Source organism: Diadema antillarum, unplaced genomic scaffold (assembly GCF_040938485.1).
Source record: "Diadema antillarum isolate AM-2024a unplaced genomic scaffold, OU_Dant_1.0 scf00000071, whole genome shotgun sequence".
Taxonomy (NCBI): domain Eukaryota; kingdom Metazoa; phylum Echinodermata; class Echinoidea; order Diadematoida; family Diadematidae; genus Diadema; species Diadema antillarum.
In genome coordinates, this window is record NW_027270960.1 from 5,188,646 (window position 1) to 5,208,588 (window position 19,943).

The window sequence follows — 19,943 nt, forward strand, 5'->3', positions numbered from 1 at the left end:
TCCTTTTAAGGAACATGAAATATGCATTGTAATCTTTTCAATCAAAAAGACTCATCATCAAATTTGATGATTTCTTTTACGTGACACCACTTAGAAAAGACACGTAATATTCCTGGCGTACTTGTTATTGAAAAGATAATAAGTACTCTTTAAGAAATTACGTACATAAGATTCTCTTGCCTTTTTTTTCCTTGGAAATGATGATGTTGAAATAAACAGTTTGATTCAGACGACTGTAGCTACAGGATTGTTTTAATTCTACTCTCCCCAACTATTCAGAAGTCTAAACAATTGATTTGATCCATTTTATTCACCGTAGATTTTACTCTCGACTGTCCGGGGAAGGCTCTAGAGCGCGAGATATGGTGTGATCAAAGCTGTGTTATCAACCGTGATACTTGGGATATACAGGCAACACGTGGAAGGCGAATTACGATTGAAATCAAATCTATCAACAACAAAGTAATGGGATTTCATATGTTGGATGACATAGCTAACAAATCGTCCCTGACAGTGATTTGGGATTACAACCAGAGTACCCCTGTTATATCACTGACCCATCAGATACAGCTACGAATATGGTATATATATCTACCCAATAGAAATTTATCATGAGGGTGGAATGTTACGAGGGTAAGTGCTACTAACGATAATAAATCATGAGTATAACTATGACACAAAATGCTAACATTTATGTAATCACATAACATAATTGTCAATGACAGTTAAAATTTATATGCATTTTTGTTCTTATTTGTCATTTTTTCTTATTCATTTATTTATTAATGTAACTATTTCTTTATTTATTTATATTAAAGTATGCGTGAACAGAAAATTCATTCAAATAATAATTGTGTTTCACCTCGGATTAGCGGCAATATAATGATTAATGTATTTAGTAGCAACATGTACACTGTGCCATCATGAATTATTCGTGAAACTTTGTTCATTTCATTTTCAAGGAATACCACCAGTGCGGCTGGTTGACGGGCCCTCTCCCAAAGAAGGCTCAGTGGTTCTTGATCCAGACGGATATGTGTGCTTTGATAACTTTACCCCCAAAGCTGCTGAAGTAATCTGCGGTGAACTTGGCTTCCCAGCGGCAGAAGAGTATTCGGCTCAGACTTTGCCCACTACAGCAAAGAGGAACAGTTATCAACGGCTGACATGCCCAGAAGGTGACATCATATTCCCATTGTCCTTTACAAGATTAGCACAGTGGGATGCATGTTTTCTGATATAAGATATTGTAATCATGGTAATTGAAACATAAAATCAACCAGGAAATGAAGTTCACTAGTCGAGATCAAACACCCAAAACTGTGAAAAAAAAAATATTCACCTCGGTATGTCTCATGTGATTATTTATTGTCAGAATAGAAAAGGGATTATGTATATATAGTTATATATATATAATTATATATATGTATATATATGTATATATATATGTGTGTGTTATTATTATTATTGTTGTTGTTATTATCATTATTATATATACTAATATATATATGATAATTATGTAATTATATGTATATTATATATATATTATTATGTATATATAATTATATATATAGATATATATATATATGTGTGTGTGTGTGTGCACACACGCATGTGTGTCTGTGTGTGTAACTGTTAACAAGTTATATTACTATTTTTTAAAAGTTCAGTACTATATCGTTACAAACGTTTCCCTCTCCATTTGATTTCCTTACACATTTCTTTAAGAATAAATGTGATTCTCTTTTTATTGGCATAATTGGTTCTCACAATATCACTTCACAGGTTCTTCGTCTCGGCGTTTAATGGATTGTTCAAAGGCAACGACGAAGTGTTCTGTGAATACGGTTGTCAGACTGAAATGCCAAGGTGAGACAAGCATTAGCAGTTTAACTTTTCAGTTCTATGAATTTTCACTGACGTAGGCAAACATAAGATGCTTATATGATTTAGATATGATATTGTTTACTTTGTTTTCGTGAGGACACATCAGATGCAATGAGAAAGACGAAGAGATAAACAAAACAACAAAATCCTAGGAAAATTATAGCTCCGACAGTGTTATAGTTCATTTGCAGTCAAGAGTTCAGGAAGAAAACATTTTAAGGAATACGGCAACCTATAGATTCACTGTAACAAGCTTTATGGAAACAAAATCGAATTGTGGAACAGTCAAAGAATTGAAATACAGACAGGAGAGAGGTGGTTCAAATATTAAACGCTTTGTTGGATTTTGCGTTTCTATTATAACACATTTATGGTTTTGATTTTATTTAACACTATGCACACATGTACTTGCTTTTGTTCCATTTCTATCGAATGGTTTTACAGATTCACTTACATCTTGTGAGCATCCCGGCCATGTATCTAATGGTTATTGGGACTCCAATATCACGAGCTTTGGGTCCAGATTAACTCTTACCTGTGACGAAGGTTACGTCATCTATGGCAGTGCGACACTACAGTGTGTGGGACTACCTGGTTGGTCAACATACTTCCCCGTTTGGAATGCTTCAGTCCCGTCCTGCCTGAGACTCGAATGTAAAAGAGAAAGTATGTCGTATAGAAAAGTATTACTTTATATCATGGTATAAAGGCCGATGATTAAAAGAATCAAGTGGATATCACGTCATAGTAATTGACAGTTTGAAATTGGTAAGGCCTCTTTTTTCTTGATTGTGTCACCTGATTGCAAGTACAGGAAAATGTCGTATTTCCTGTTTATAATTTCAGTTGAAAGGACTGGTTACTGCATGATTCAACATATTTCTTCATTGATTCAGTCAGATCATTGTTTGTGCAATCATTGTGAAGATCTCCAAATCCAAATAGCTTTTTTATTTGTTATCTGTTTATATTAATTGTTAACGTAAATTCTTGTTATGTTTGGAAAATGCTGATAATACGCCATATAATTGTTTTGAAAATGACTGTGTTTCATTTGTAATGTATGGTCAATGCAACAAAAAAAAAATCTGAATAAAATTAAGAGAAAATAAAAAAAAATAGAAAAGAGTGACGGATATTTATATTTTGACTCTCCAGAAATATTCTGCTCATGCCAAAGTCCCTTGAAATGGATCAGCGCTTTGCTAGGGGCGATGGTGGTTGTGCTGACAGTTCTAATTTCATTCTTACTTCATCGCATGAAGAACAGGTACTTGCTTTCCAATTATATAGAAGTGTATCTTTACATGTTGTATATTATTGACAAGGTACAAGAACTTGTGCTACTACATTTGATTTAATATTGATTTATTCCCGCTCCAAGATAACACAAAGGCAAGATAGTCTTATTTTGCGTTTTTCCGTGGTCTTTAATCAAGTAAGAGACATTTGTTTCACAAAAGGTTGCTCAAAACTAAATACCATAAATTGTCGATTCAAAAGCCGGAATAGTCTTGTCCCGGGAATAAATTGTTTTAACTTTCCCCATTTTCAATGTACGTTACAACCTGATATACCAGAAGTATGAAACAAATTGAAATTGAAATCTAAATGTGGATAAACTTAAATTTCCACATACTTAAGGAAAGCGTTGTCTTCGAATAGGACATGTGCATTTGATGGGAAATATGTGGGTCTTTGTTTTGTTTTTGTTTTGTTTTGATTTTTGCAACTGATTGCCAAAGTACCATACATCGACGCAATAAAGCACCGAATTAATCAGTGTTAAGTATTAGAATTCGAACCTAGGACTACTTGTGTGTGGTTTTTGTTTTGCTTTTGATTTGTTTTCTTCTTTTTTTGGGGGGGTGCATGTAAGAGTAACATCACTTTACGTGGTTGGTAAAGAAATTCAAATAGATTGAAGTGAGAGTCACCAGGACATGGACGTATTAATGGAATGTAACAGAACAGACGTACCAAAGCAATCTAGGCCTATCCATGAACAAAATGCCAATGTATCACTAATGATATCAATACAATCTCCTGCTTTTTTTCTGCACTGGTTTGCTGAAACATTATTCATGCCCTTTGTATCTTCTATACCCTTCAGGCCCAGATTTTACTCCAAGACCAAGCCAGAGGTAGAGAACAAGGAATCCAGTTCCGATGACGATGTAGGGGATGACAACATCCATTCTATCCATGAGGAAACTGATGCAGCTGACCAAGGCCCACCCGGTAAAAAACTTGCAGTGTACGACTCAAAGATTAACAAGGGTGATTTGTCCGTGTTTAGAAGTGATGCATTTGACGGGGTTGAAAACTGGCCCAGGTCAAGTATGCACTTTGATCATACCGGACATTACCTATCCCTGACCGGAGACACAGATGATGATGGTTATATAGCTATGATGATGGTTATATAGGCCAGCATGCTGTAAATTCCGAAGTGAAGTTCCAAAGTTGCAATAATAGCCAACAAGCGTCTGGATTTCAGCAACGAGATGATAAACGTGACAGTAAAGGATCACAGATTTACATTGAAGTCGATAAGACATGATCCATGATCCATGATGCATGGAAGCCAAAAACTTTATTCAGCTTATTTTTCTTCTATCTTTCACCCTTGGCTTCTCGAAACACAACAGAAAATGACATATTCAAAATACAACAGCTGCGGCGAAACCTACACCAGTTTTCAGCATTATGGATTGTGTTTATCGCCTTGAAATGAAGGGTATTGAAAGGAAACGGGATACACACAGTTGGATACACATACATGCATACTGAAATAAGTATGAAGATAGGTTAATAAGTGGATGAATCTTTTTTGTTGTCGACCCTTTGTGACCCCTGATCTTCTCCTTCTTATCACCACCAATTTTCTTCACATGCATGTGACTTGTGAGATTCCCTGCTTGAGCCTGTATGTCTGTATATTTATGTATCATATATTCATGTTATGTATTCACTGTGTAGCACGAACATATCACAGGAGCGCTGAAAACCATATACCCGTATGTGTATAAAAATTACAATGTATGTGTAATACACTGATGTTAAATCTGCAATATCCAATGCAAGAGAAAATAGCTGAAGAGTGCATAACGATGTGCAGTTATAATTATTATGTATATTTGACACGTGTTCTCGTAATTTTCTTGGAGGTATATTTAACCATGTCTTATAAAGTTAGATTTTGTTCAAAGTCATGTCATATCTGAACATAGACAACATGCAGATATATTTGGTAAGCAAATGCCTCTTACATTCAAATGCGTTAATTAATGTTCAAGTTGAGGGTGACGATAAGTGACACTAAAAGAATTAAGGACTATATAGGTACATCCACTCACATTCTATATCTGTAACTGATTTTTTTAACTAAAAAGCAACAACAATAAACTGCTACCGCTTTTCTTGTTCTTTAGCATCTACAGATGCCTGTATGTTGACAGTATATATACTTATGACAATTGACTGAAATAGCATGTTTGTACTGTACTCCGTATGTAGTTGCGTCGAACACACGTATTCACAACAAAGTAAAAGGGAAAGAGAACAACCACTCATTACGGTGACTATAACTCCCAATACATAATGTACTTGAATATGAAATAGATATTCAACAGAGGTGTTTCCTTACTTCAAGAGGTTTAATAAAACAAAGGAGTCAGAGCTAAATGTATATTACTGTCTCTTTAATTTAGACCATGGTTCAGAGCTTTTGTTATGCAAAAAGAGTTATTGTATGTCACTCTTCGGTTCCGGTGAGCGTTGGATTTGTTTGCCCATTTGATTGATAGTAAAGACCGTAAGAAGTATAGACGCATATTGTATTAACAGCAACCGAAACAATCAGCACTTTCTTCTTGAATCGAGGTTTTGAAAACTGGCAAACATATCTCTCAAAACCTGGATCGTACTCTTTTAATCGAGTGCTTTTGAAGAGCATGCTGACATCACTTTCACTATGTCGCAGTCTACTGAAGTGTGGGTGCAAAATCTACAAGGAAATGAAATCCAAATGGTATTTACCATCATTACTGAAGAGGTATGCTTATCATAAGTAAATATACCGTAAGGACGTTAAGGGCAATTTGCAGTGACCCACTAATTCTGCAGTAATTCTCGTGTGATCCCAACAAACGAAGGAGGAATACCATTTTTTAGGTTTTGGTTGTATTCTGAAAAGCACTATTCCAATTAACTTCGAAGGAAATATGCACAACATAGCACAATGCCGTTCATAAAAGAAATGTGAACATATGAGATTAGCAGGGACATTACCAGGTTTGCTTTTTTTGCGCAGAGACAAAACAAGAGGATACTCAAACAAGGTTTTCCTTTAATCTTATACCTGTGTTCTATTATTAACATACACATTTCAACAAACATGAATTCACAAACATTTAACACATTGTATTATTACACTCACATGCACACATAACCTTGCCCACGGTACTAGCATGTGATGTATATATATATATATACACATATTGTCACTATAATTATTATTGTTATTATTATCATCATCATCATAATTAACATAGTTTCGATATTTTCCTTTGAATAATGAAGTCCTTTCGTTCATTATTTAGCTCTAAGAAAATAAGAGCAACTAAAAAATCACTTAATATTGATGTTATGTATTTACACTGAAACTCTTGTAAAAGTCTTGGAATGAGACTACCGTGCAAGCTGCGCGTGCGTAGTTGGTAATAAGCCACTCTTGAATCTGCATCTCTCATGTGTCGACATATGATTTTATGATTGTTTCTCTCACATTATCTTATGCTTGTAAGTGTAGTAGCAGTACATAACAATTGATGATTATTGAAATCCCACGTTGGATCTGTAATAAAGTTTCACAAGTGCTCATTCGTCGTATCAAATTGTAGTTTACAGCGGAAGTTGAAATAAATTTGTACCACGCTCCTTTGAATGTAAGCGTTGGAAGCGTGGAAATTTATTACTGTAAAGAAAAAAAACCAAAGAAACAAAGAACAAAAACGAATTAGGGAGCTATGCTGAGACACTTCAAATGCTCACTTAATATGTTAAAATGAAACGAGGCTTATGCGTTTCCGCAGTTTGTGTGAAATCCCCGCTGGAAAGACTACAGTATCCCATTGTGTTTTCGCAATGTGTTCACATAGTCAACTGTGTGAAAACGCTTGAATTTAATGATGTGAAGTTGATTTCACATGGTGGATGTGGCTTTTCACAGAGAGTTCATTTAGTGATATTTGTTTCACATTGTGAATCGATTACATTGTACAATGTGTTCACTATGAAATATAAAACGCCTGAATTTAACAATGTGAAGAGATCTCACACTGTGTTTCATGTTGGGTTTCACACTGTGGTGGGACACAAGTTCTTTCCAGCATAGATAAAGCGTGTATACTGAACACTTGTAATGTTAGATTACCTAGTATCCAATACGCAATACCTGTATACATTACCGAATAAATGTGAATTACTCTAAAACACACTACAATAACACAATATTGATTCACTTCTTATTCTGTCTTTTAATGAAAATGGTTTTAACTGATTTGGTTTGGAACTTGATATATAACATGAGTCTTTTTACACTTTATTTAGTTATCTTATCATATAAATGCAAATATGTATTTCTATGAACATGTGACTATAAATCACAAAGGGGATTGGCTCTCAGAACGTCGACACATGCCGCAACATACATAGAATACGAGACCACTGTAGAATGACACTTGAAAAGAAAAGCTTGGAATGATAACAACAACTACCGACATGGGTCTATGCTACAATTTATCACAAGGAAACGATGCTTAGGTGAGGAACATGAGATCGATTGTCTTAACTAGTACAGCGTATGTAGTTAAAGTCTTTCTGACCCTTACAAATTATATTGTTTGATAAATTAATTCACTCGATAGGTCGATGTGATTTGAAAAAGTCATCTCCACCTTTCCTGGATATTGAATTCACATAGACATTAAAAACTGCGTGGCATTTAGAAAATAAAAAAAAGATACATCAGACGATCCTTTAACTGTGTATCAATATAAGCTTCTATTTGTGTCTCCTCAAATATTAAAATAATTGATAAAAACTCACCAGGGCCTTACAAATGCTGATCAGATATGTAAAAGTAGAATATATATATATATATATATATATATATATATATATATATGTGTGTGTGTGTGTGTGTGTGTGTGTGTGTGTGTATGTATGTGTGTGTCATGAATATGATATACATGTACATTATACGTAAGTTTATGTGCCATTATCTTAAGCCCCCGTTCCACTATGCCGTTCTCGCTACGATTTGACAATTTTCTCAGGTCGGGAAGGATCGGGTAAAACCTGAGCCGATCTGGACACAGTACGATGTTAGAACGCTCTAAGTACGCTGCAGTTACGACTACCAAGTGCTTGCTACGCTCTTACTACGATGATCGGGAATTAGACATTGCGATCTCTGCCGCTGCCGGTACGCTTTAGAACGATGTAGCTACGCTGTTAGTGCGATGTTGCCGATGTTATCCGATCAATGCACGCTGTATCTACGCTCTGAACGATCTATACGATCTTATCACGCTGTTACCCCGTTCAGAGAGCTGAAAAGTGCCCGATGTGCCCCGATGTACCCCGATTCGACGGTGGGTCAGCAGTCAGTCAACTTATTAGCATGCAGAACCGAAGAAATATACTGTGGACCTCGAAGATTCATTCTTCTTTTTTTACTTTTGATTTTCAAAGTTGTTGTTGCTTCGTTATTCTCACTACTCTTTCTTCATCAGCGAGCCCGTGCTTCTGTGCCTCCAGTGCCCTGGTTATGACCCACCATTTCCCTCTCCTCTCCCCTCCTCCCCCCCCCCCCCCCCCTTTGTCCACCTCGGACTTACGACCTTCTTCACTACTATATCTTTCTATCCTCTCATCAATTTTTTCCTTACAAGAGAGCCGCCATGTGTTTGTTAATGTGCGTACGTATATGTGCATGTATGTGTGTATTACTCTGTCTGTCTTTTTTTTTTTGCTACCGCTTAGGGAAATTTGTTGTTGTTATTTTTTGCAATTATATATTTTTCTCTATGAGGGGACTGCATTCTAATACTACAAGCTCTGCTTTTTAGCAGTCCCCTCCATTTCCAGCAATATTTTGTATGCATTTACCACAGTGACGTAACTGTTATTTGTATCTCTGTTGATGATTTGCCTGTATCTCTTTTACAATGTTATTCTGTTCATCGCATTGTGGTACTGATTTCATGACGTCTGTGTATATGAGCGTTTCTTTGTATTTTTTATTATTCGTTTGTTGGAAGTGAAATAAATCAACTTGAACTTGAACTTGAAGAGCCTCCTCAACTCACGGTTCTTTTGCAGCAATGCATTGTATAAAAAAAGACGTGCTGATTTTTCAAAGGATTTTTCTTGATGTCCTTGCTTTTATAGTCCGTCTTCCTCCAGTTGTAGATGATTTCATATTCTTCAAAATTCTGCTATGTCCTCTTCCTCCTCTTTCAGCATCACGTGTAGTCTCTCTTTCTTCGCCTTTTGGGTAGCTGCTTCGCTGCTTTCTTCTCTTCTTTTTCTTCATCTCTTCTTCTTCTTCGAAAATTACAGCTAAAATTACTTCCCGTTCTTGTGCCGATGTTACTACGCTAAGAAAGACCTTGTTACGCTCATCCCGCTGCGTTTACGCCGTCATTACGCTCTCCCCGCTGCGTTTACGCTGTCACTACGCTCTCCCCGCTTGCCGTACGATTAAAAATATGTCAATTTTGATCGGGGAGATCGGGAAGAAATTTTGAACCGGTTCAAAATTTCTTCCCGATCTGAAAAACTGCCCGCTCCAACCCCGACCTCTACACGCTGCTGCTACGATGCTTCCGATCCCCGTACGCTTTTGCCGCTCTCTCCCGATCTGCTAGATCGGGACAGATCGGGGTCCAGATCGTGATAGTGGAACGGGGGCTTTACTCGTTTAATAGTTTGATGATATGAAAAGCGATGAAATTCAATTTGTCTACATCTCTTCCTTAAAACAAAAACAAAAACAATGATTGCTGGCACTGGGAAGCCAGATCAGGTAAGTACTGTACATGATAAGAAGTGACAAGGTACGGGTTATGAACAGAAAATCTCATACACAACATATACTTTCCACATACACACTTGGCCTCTTCATTAACGTTGGCAGGAATTTCTCCTTCACACATATACACAGCGTGTCACCAAATTCCCTAGCTTAATATAGATGCATGAACATAAATCAATACCGAAATTTTCTTGTTTCTACATTCTTTAATAGGCAATTATCCACTCACGGTGAGACTAGATTTCTCCTAAACATTCGCTATCATGATATCATTTAAAAACTCTTTATCATGACATGTTTTCAAAAATATGTAGGCCTATTAGGATACATAATATTCGCTTACTCTATGGACATGCTAGAAGAACATAGAAGAGACTACGATAGTCTAAAATGGTTAGAGAGGTACATTCCCTTATCTAGTAAAAGCATACATTCATTTTTTTTTCAGACCGTCAAAGATGAAGGGTAAACAATGGATAAGCAATAGCAAAAACAGACGTGAAAATACACCCATATGGATTTGTTACTAGAAAAGCGCTGGTACGTCGCAGACGTCCGCCAAGTAGCTCATTTCCACCCATCTTGTGATTTCCACCACATAATTTTACGTCCATATAATCTAGGGCCTTCATCCATATAATCTGCATTGTCAGATCCCTTGATCATTAAGAATCCCCCTCTGGATATTGTAGGCATCGAGAGACTGTGCAGCCGACCAAGCCGTCACTGCATCCGCCGCACTATTGTGTACACTAACTGGCCAACAGCTCAATGGCTCCTGGGTCGTAAAAGCAAGCGCGCCATCTAACGATCAGATTGACCCAAAGACATTGATAAAGAGTCCTTAATTTCCATCCCCCACCCCCAAAAACAAACAAACAAACAAACAAGAATAAAGACCAATCCTGGATCTTGACTGTGACTTGAATCACTGTCAACATTTAAACATCTATTCCTTGTGTCATCTCAACATTTTCTGAGAATTATTTCTTCCAAATAAGTACAGCCATAAACAACTTCTTAAGTTATGTTGCACACAAATAAACAAACCGACACCGGCAAAGGAAATCTCTTTGGAGGACGTTAGTACACCATGATTTAAAAGGATATCAGTTCCATCTTATAATGATGCTAGTCGAGTGTGTGCAAGTATTGAAGTTGCATGATAATCATCACTTCAAGCACGGAAAAAAAAAACATAGGGATCAATCATGCAGATGGCAATCATGAGAATGTGTCAACACAAACTGATAACTGGTCTGTTTGAAGTTACTTGTATCCTGGCTAGAGTTTTCTACTTGTGCCAAATGTGATGTTGTTCTTTCGGGGGAACATTGAGGCTATGTCGGCAGCTGTTATTAAAGCAATGGTTTGAGAAGGCGAGTACGAGACATCAAAGTACTTGAATAGTCTTATTCGAGATGCGCTCCCGCCTCAGTACCACATTTCCATCTTCTTCCTTTTCCTTCGACACCGTCCCCGACTCCAACACCGACAGATGCAGCAGACGAGAAGGATGATGAAGAGGAGGCCGAAGAAACTGGCGACCACGGCAGCGATGATGATAATCATATTGTCTTGGGGAGTGTTGAAGATTGATGGAGGATGGGAATAGCAGTGTACAAATGAATCAAAGAAAAGATGATACTTTATTCATTCTTCTTCTCTTTTTTTTTTTTGGGGGGGGGGGGCGGGGCAGGAAAATCATTTTAATAAACAGTTGAATATGACAAATTCTCCAAGAGTATTTATGAGCGTTTCCGCAGTAGTGTCAAAGACCTGCTTACTTTCAGCTGTAGGCCCGAATAAAAAGTGGGATTTTGCTTTTTTTTTTTTTTGGGTCAGTAGCTGTCTAGTATGATTTATTTAGACATTGTCCCTCTACACAAACACTACGTTACTAGCGAAAAAAGGAAAGACACAAAATGTTTCAGCAGCTTTCATGGTGGCATCAATCTTTCGCCCCCCAAAAAAGAAATAAAGAATCATCCAGTGTTGTAATTAACAAAGAAAACGGAAAGAAGAATATTTCTAAATAAATTAATATTCTAGTCGAATTCATACATTACATGGATCAGCTAAGATAAACATTTACATGAATAAGCCATTGGTTAATGAACGAGAGAATAGTGACTCAACGTAGTAGTATACGCAAACCATAAACCAAACGTAACTGCAAAACAATCTACTAAGCACTTGAAAAGAATCAAATAACCAAACAGGAAAACAGCTGTATGTAGAATTCATCCTAACTAATCCATATATTGCGTCAGACGTCTTGTAATGTTCTTAAATAATTTCCAGAAACCATGGAGATCTTTCTGAAGCGCAGTTTGATGATATCGACAATAAACGTGATTTACAAGAATGCACCAATCATACATGAATGATTTCATAGATACACAAGGTGAAATCTATTTCATTCATACATTCCTCTTTGGCATCACTGTTATTATATAATATTTATGTCATTTGAAACGGTAGTGCTGAAATCACCGAATTAGACAGAATTAATATAGTCCATGTGTTCTTATGCCAAATTGCACTTGTTGTGCGGTGACAACACGCAACAGGTGAACTTACTGTTTATAGTCGGTTGTATGTATGGTACCACAGTGGCATTAGCTGGATGTGTTGTATTATCAACAATTTCTGTCAAAGGAATGAAAAAGAAATAAACTACGTTTATTCAAGTTCATATCATGTTGCCATTTATAAACATATTGGCATATCATCTACTTAAGATCATTTAAAGAATGTGATTGTTCTGATATTATAACTCTTAGTTTTGGTAAGATTAAATGTTATGACTGTTGCATATTTGTATTCCCTTTTCTCGCCACATTTTATGTTCATCGTGTGTTTTCATCACATTAAAGTACTCTTCTTCTTTGGTTTTATAATGGTAAGAACTGTTCCCACCACTTTTCTTTTCTTTTTTTCACGCAGCTGACAGAATTTTACTTATAGAAGGTTATTAAATTTTATTATCATTTTTTGAACTCATTATTACCCAGAATCGCTCGTGTAGCAAATATTTCAAGTTGTAGTATTTGTCTTCGATATTGCACCGTACACACCTATATGAGGTGTAAAATATGGATAAGGGGGTAGGAAGTTTATATGAAATGGCCGGGATGAAACGGATAGAAATCTTCGTGTGCTTAAGGTAATATCATGTCATATTATTTTATGTCATACTTCTCTTATTAATTCATTTAGGTATTTTCATTTTCGTAACAAAAGGTTCACGTAAAATACATCTCACTTGGTCCGTGATTTCTTGCTCGCATGTGTTCTGTAAGTAACGATTAAATTTCAGTGATGAATGGTCCATAAAGTTATATAAACGATTAGCTTGATATAAACACATGGGCCCGAATTCACGAAGTTGGTACAAATGAAACCATGGTTTAAACCATGGACAAAAACCATGGAGCGCCCAGTGTCGCATGGAATATTTCGTTACGAAATCAGTCATTTCGTCGATGAAATGATTATTTTGTAACGAAATGACAACATTTTGTAACTAAATGAACATTTCGTCCATGAAATGATAATTTCGTTAACGAAACGGTCATTTTGTCGACGAAATGACCAATATTCCGTGCGACACTTGGCGCTCCTTAGTTTTTGTCCATGGTTTAAACCATGGTTTCATTTGTACCACCTTCGTGAATTCGGGCCATGGTGTGATTTAACATTCTATTGTGAGAGAGAAATTATGATACAATGACGTTGCTACGTTATTAACATTAACACCGCAGTGAATGTAAAATAAGACATAAAAGCAATTGAAAGGTTTACCCAAGCAAAATGGAGTTCCGTGATCCCACACCGGTTCTTGAATATTATCACCTACGACGCAATGTATTTTCCAGTGACCAATCAAGTCAAATCCATGTGAGCAGTTGAATGTCACCTCTGACCCCAACATGAAACCGTGTCCTGTCCTTGAAGCATTGTGAGGGGTGCCGGGGTCATGACACGCGGCAAACTCCGCTGGAAAGGTTTTGAAAAAATGATCATGTAGAAAGTACAAAAAACAGATTTGTTTATGATGAAGCCATAAAGAAGCTGGGGAAAAAAAGAAAAGTATTATGGGATGTCTATTGGACTTCAAAGAATTATTACCTTCTTCATTTTTATTTAGACCACGATGACAATGAAAGGGTAGTGATCTTTTGCCTTTAACAGCATGTTAGGCCTAAGTTGTATATTCTACATCTTCGAGTGTGTATCACTACAGCATTGGGAACATATTTATGAAATTCAATAATCATTAAAAAGATCGTCTAATGATTCCCACTTGGCGCAATTTGGACAATTACAGTGTCTGGTTAAGCTGGTCAGGAGCATACAAGCAGATTAATACCAATCAGGGGTAGAAAATACTGCCGATCAGCATTTTTTTTTCCAAGTGAATTCATGAACATTACAAAGATGTCATAACAAACACACACACACACACACACACACACACACACGTGTGTCAGCATCACATCCATGGTAATAACTCTTTATAGATATACATGTTTGTATGATACATCTGATATAATATGCCATGATCGCATGAGCTGATTACACATTGGGCCATTTTGTGTTGACTCAGCTAAAATTCGAATCCTAGCAAGAAGTAAATGTAGTTTAGGGTTATTTGGTGGGTGGAGGTGGGGAGGGTTGTAGCAGTTTGTGTAGGACCATTTCAATCTGTCTCGTATTGGTGTTACCTCCAGTCGCCACACATGAGGTACATAAACATATGGCGTGAAAACCAACAGGAACTATATTGAACAGTCAAAAATAAGTAACGTTTGGTGTGTCTTTGGACACGAATCGTACTTTATTAGCTTTTTGATGTGATGGGTCGTATTCCATGACTGTTCAAAATGCTTAGCTTCAGGATATGTATTCTTAGAGCATAATAGTTAGGATAACATTCATGGTTATTGTTAAAATCTTCACTCATCGTTGTGGTCATTTAAAGGGTATCCATGGACATTATTCTGTATATCCATCCAGTTTGAACGGCTTTCTTTCAGCATTTACCGGTACAGACTTTGGTTATTGAGTGAAAATAGGCACAAGATGATGACAACGTGCAACAATTATGGATAACTGTATCGAAATACACAACCAGACGTTGCAAACTCTTGAAATGGCGTGTATGATACGTGCGCATCTTTCATAAGTACAGTGTTCAGGTACAACATAATCAATTATTTATTGCAAGTAGTAGGTACACCTTCAAGTTAAAGTCAGTCATGATCAATAACTAACATCTGAAACATACAGCTTTTAATACAAGCAGACATTGTCAATTATTTCTAGTGTCGAATGCATGTATGGTTCATTCCGAGAACACACATACACACGCAGTACAATTTTCACACTTACTATCATAGACGGTAAAAAAGGACGATTCTGACACACTGTTGCAAGAGTCCGAAAGCTCACCGGAGCAGACCCGACTACAACTCTCATCGTCTTCGACAATTTCCGGAAACGTAATCGTCCTTCGGCAGTAACATCGGTTGCCGTTGAGGATAGCATACTGCATACTTGCATGCTCACATTTTGTCAAACAGTTCTCAACAGTCGAACTAGATGTAAATGACCCGGTGATCTCAGGCAGGTAAAGACACCCAAGGTAGTTTGGTCCTGAAGTAGCGAAAGCAAAAAGTCACACAAAGTTGAACCAACGTAAAATTAAAGGAAAAAACACTACTAATTTCAGTCAAATCGGAAAAAAAAAATAAACAGAATGGCATTTCGGCGATTCCCTTGTTTTTGATCGTGAATGTGTAACATTGGTCGCAACCTCAAATGCATTAGATTACATGAAATTTTGATTTAGCAATTATAACTCCGACACTAGTGTGTAAGCATGATGCTTGTGGGATGTGTGCAATTACAAACACGTCATGGATCGATTGGCACAGATTCCGTAAAGCCCGTAGCGATATACACTTTCTATGAAATCCCTGACACAGAAATTTTAAGAAACAGCCTATGGGCTGGGCTACGCGTATAGGCCTATTCAAGTATTCTTTGCCAGTACTTTTCGTGCATACGATGTCGGTGTTGTGATGCCTTTTTGTTACCTTCCACCAAAAAATAAAATAAAAAACAGAAAGAAAAGAAGCTTCAACTTTTTACTGTTGGTCGGAAGTACTTTCCAGTTGACTCCAACTATGACGTCACAGTGAGAACTCACCGTGACATACGACACCAGCATCTTGTGCATGTGAGCATCCGGGGCACATAGGTTCGGATGCACAGTCCTGAATACAAAAGAGATCTGCATCAAAGAAATGATTATTCAATTTAGTTGTATTAAAGAGCCAAGAAACAAACGCATGTCAATTTCTGCAAAACACTTTGTAATAATCACTAAAGACTTCCCACATTGTGCTAGATTCTTCCGCGTTGCATAGGCCTACTATTTTTTGACTTATACTTACGTTGCTTCAATCTAAATTTCTTTGACTTCCGTTGGTGCTTTCGTGACGAGAAGCTAGCAGAAATATAATCAAGACTACAGGCAGGAAATTGCTGAAGGGAAGGGTAAGCTTCACACTGACCCTAAGAAATGGCAGATTGTTTTCTGATCAACTTAAACATGCGGTAAGACAGAATTTTCACTTCTCGATTTAGTATGTCCACAAGTGTATCTGAAAGTTTTCATAGCAAGATTCATTCTAAGTACCCTCTTTGTCTGTTGTGTGTTGTGTTTTGTTATACTGTACTTGGTTAAATCTTTCATCTTGACATACAGTTGTGTTTGTCTTACATAATTATGTAACTGAAAGCTATCACTGTAAAGGATTCATTCTATGTATACCCTCTGTGTTTTGTTATACTTTGCTGAACAATATTTGTTTAATAAAGACAAAAAAAGGCTACAGGCAGGACTAACGCACAAGTTTACTAAATGCCTTCTCCATTCATACCATTACTGCAATCGACATCGGTCATCAAAATCCTTCCGCTCCCGGCTCCGAAGTGCGCGTTCCTGACCTCCGCTATTGCGCCGGGAAAACCTATTTCTTTGCAGACGGTGGCGGCGTCCTTATAATTCCATTCGCCGTCAGAGACGGTGCCCCAACCGTAGACAGGTGATAACACCTCTACCGTGCCACTGAATGGTGTGGTGCCGCCAACCAGACGAACTCCTGGAGATAATGGTAGCGCCAGTAATTAAATAGTGGTAGTAGCAGAAGTAGAGTTTATTGTAGTAGTAGTAGTAGTAGTAGAGTGTCACCTTTTTTTTGTCAGTGATTTTATCTTAAAGTGTTTCTTTGCCCAAAAAAATTATTTTTGATATGTGAAAGAGACACATTTCAGTAGTCCATTGCACCAACCTTCAGAAAAAAATGGGTCATTGATTAGTGAAATAATGCATCTGAAAGTTTCTAAACACAATGGGTCTGGGAGGCAAGACTACAGCAAACCCTATTGTTTGCAGTGGGTTACGGAACCACAGCGGTTCCTGAATCTCCCAGACACAGTGTGTTTGGAAACTTTGAGATGCATTATTTCACTAATTAATGACCCATTTTCTCTCAAAGATGGTGCAATGGATTACTGAAATGTGTCTCTTTCACATATCCAAAATAATTTTTTGGCCAAAGATACACTTTAAATTCATTCACACATTTTTTTTTTTGTACTATACTAATTGAGCTCAGTGTGAGCTTGTTTTTGCATAATGATTGCATTCCTTCAGATCCATAATATTACTCAAATGGGTCAGCATAAAGATTTTTCTATTCACATGGAATTAGGCTTTTTTCCCATTTTCAAAATGTATTTGGTACGATCTGGCGCATTCTAAAGTGATATATTTGCCTTATTCCGAGAGGGAAAAAAATAAGTCAAACTGCGACGTTAATAAAGGACAAGTTCACCTTCATATACATGTGGATTAAGTGAATATTACTTTGTGGAAAATAGGACAATCCGTTCAAAAGTTATGAATTTTTAGATTATCTGTGCTGTCACTGCTGGATGAGAAGACCACTACAGTGCATGATGCCACATGCGTACAACGATAAAGTGAAAATAAAGAGAATCTGACAAAATTTAATTTTTTTTGGAAAAAAAAAGTGCACATAATATCCTCAACCTGTCACTGATGTATGTTAAGGGTAATATTATTCCCCCTGCTTTCTGAAAGAGGCAAGTCAAGCGTTCTTTTATTATGCGAGAAAAGTGAAAAAAAAATGTTGAATTTTCTTTATGTTTTCTTTATATGGCTGTACACATGTGACATCACAAGCTGTATAATAGTAGTCTTCTCATTCAGCAGTGACTGAGGAGAAACTTCAAAAATGTGTAACTTTTGAACGGGTTCTCCAATTTTTCCCAAAACTCTCACTGTTGTGTTCTACTAATATTGCTGCATTCTTTCAGTCCACGTGTCTATGACGGTGGACCTGTCATTTAATTAAGGATGGTGGAAATCCATGTGCCCCATGTCATGTGTTTCGTATTTTGGTGGGTTTTAAAATCCGTTGAGGACTAGTATACTCGGGCTGGTGTATATGGGAAATGCATGTTGTAGCAAAATCAATCCGTCCTCCACTGGTTGGGGGTGTGAGCAGGAAAGACAACTCACCACGTGGGCCTATAGTTCCTTACTGACGTTGTTCCATCTACCCCAGCATTAGTAACATACATGAATTTGCGTCATCAAATTTAACCTGTGTTTTAGCTCTGGAAGCTCTAGAATATTTCTTGAACTTTTTGAGAAATTCTATTGTTTTATTGATCTTTTCAAGGGATTACAGTCATGACAAAAAGAGAAATAGACCGCGCAATCTCGCTCATGATAACAATTTATTATTCTACCTGTGTGGTTTGATGTAGAAAGCTCGAATCGGAATCCGGTATCTGCGCTACTCGAGTCGCTGGTGAAGTTGATCCACATCACGTTTGCAGGGGACAAAATCGTCGGTGGGGAGTATTTTCCCGTTAGCTCGATGAGTTGTCTACCGTGGGCATCTCCGAATTTCAAAAAGTCTTTGTTACGTTCTAAACTAAATGATCCGAGTTTGGCGAATATCCGAAATCCGGCTGGTGCAGTCACGTGCCAGGCATAGTCTTCATTGTTCGGATAATGTGATGGATAATTCAGAGATGTGATGTTTATCTTTGTTTCATGTTCGAGTTGTATTCGCTTCACTGAAATAAAAAAGGATTATAAACGAATGACGAATTACACACACTCACATGGAGATTGGTAATACTAGCAAAAATAATTTGTGTTAATTTTTAGTTCTCTTCAAGTCAGACTGGCCTGTCTCTTGTTCATCGGTTAAAACGGTCAGGAACCTTGTGGGTATATTTACTCAAAAAGAAAACCTGACATAATAAGGTATATATTTTAAAGAAGAATGTGATTACCAAGTCGCAAGTGGCAAAGGAATACACACAACCAGGAAAAAAATACAGAATGAAGATAACTTCAACGCAATACGTAGTTTTATTGCAAGAGGCTAAACTTTGCTATTGCATGATTATTGACAGGTTCATATTAAGGTCTCTTGTTTACTTATCTCCAGATAAAATAGAGAGAAGAAGCAAAGACATAGTCTACGGTTGAATTCACTACGGAAAATGTAGGAAAGGGCTTTGCAGATAAATGTAATGCAGCTGTAAATGCATCTTGTCTTACCAAACAGGGCATCTATGAAAGGCCAGGTGGTCACGCAGACAGTGAAATAGAGCAGAAGCTGAAAAGGTTGGTTTGCGTGCCTGACTCGCATGATGATGATGACGACGCCCTCTGACTGCTACCGAACAAAATCGACGTTCTCTTTGGTTCTGACCAGTCCTACTTGCGACAACCTCACGCAGAGTGGACGACAAGATACTTACTCTGGAAGAGTTCGGCAGAAGGAGAGACATATTCAAAAGTATATTTCATTACAACGTTGAATAGTGTGTA

At 37.2% G+C, this 19,943-nt stretch overlaps 1 protein-coding gene across 1 annotated transcript; it reads right to left on the minus strand.

The window, feature by feature from the left end:
- Positions 1–11,425: 11,425 nt before the first annotated feature.
- Positions 11,426–19,761, minus strand: LOC139716996 (uncharacterized). Its single transcript, XM_071628513.1, has 7 exons — positions 19,671–19,761; positions 18,845–19,177; positions 16,945–17,166; positions 16,209–16,292; positions 15,389–15,652; positions 13,799–13,993; positions 11,426–11,568 (listed from the first exon to the last, which is right to left on the minus strand). Exons 1-7 carry the CDS (start codon positions 19,759–19,761, stop codon positions 11,426–11,428), a joined length of 1,332 nt encoding a protein of 443 aa, XP_071484614.1.
- Between the last annotated feature and the right edge of the window lie 182 nt (positions 19,762–19,943).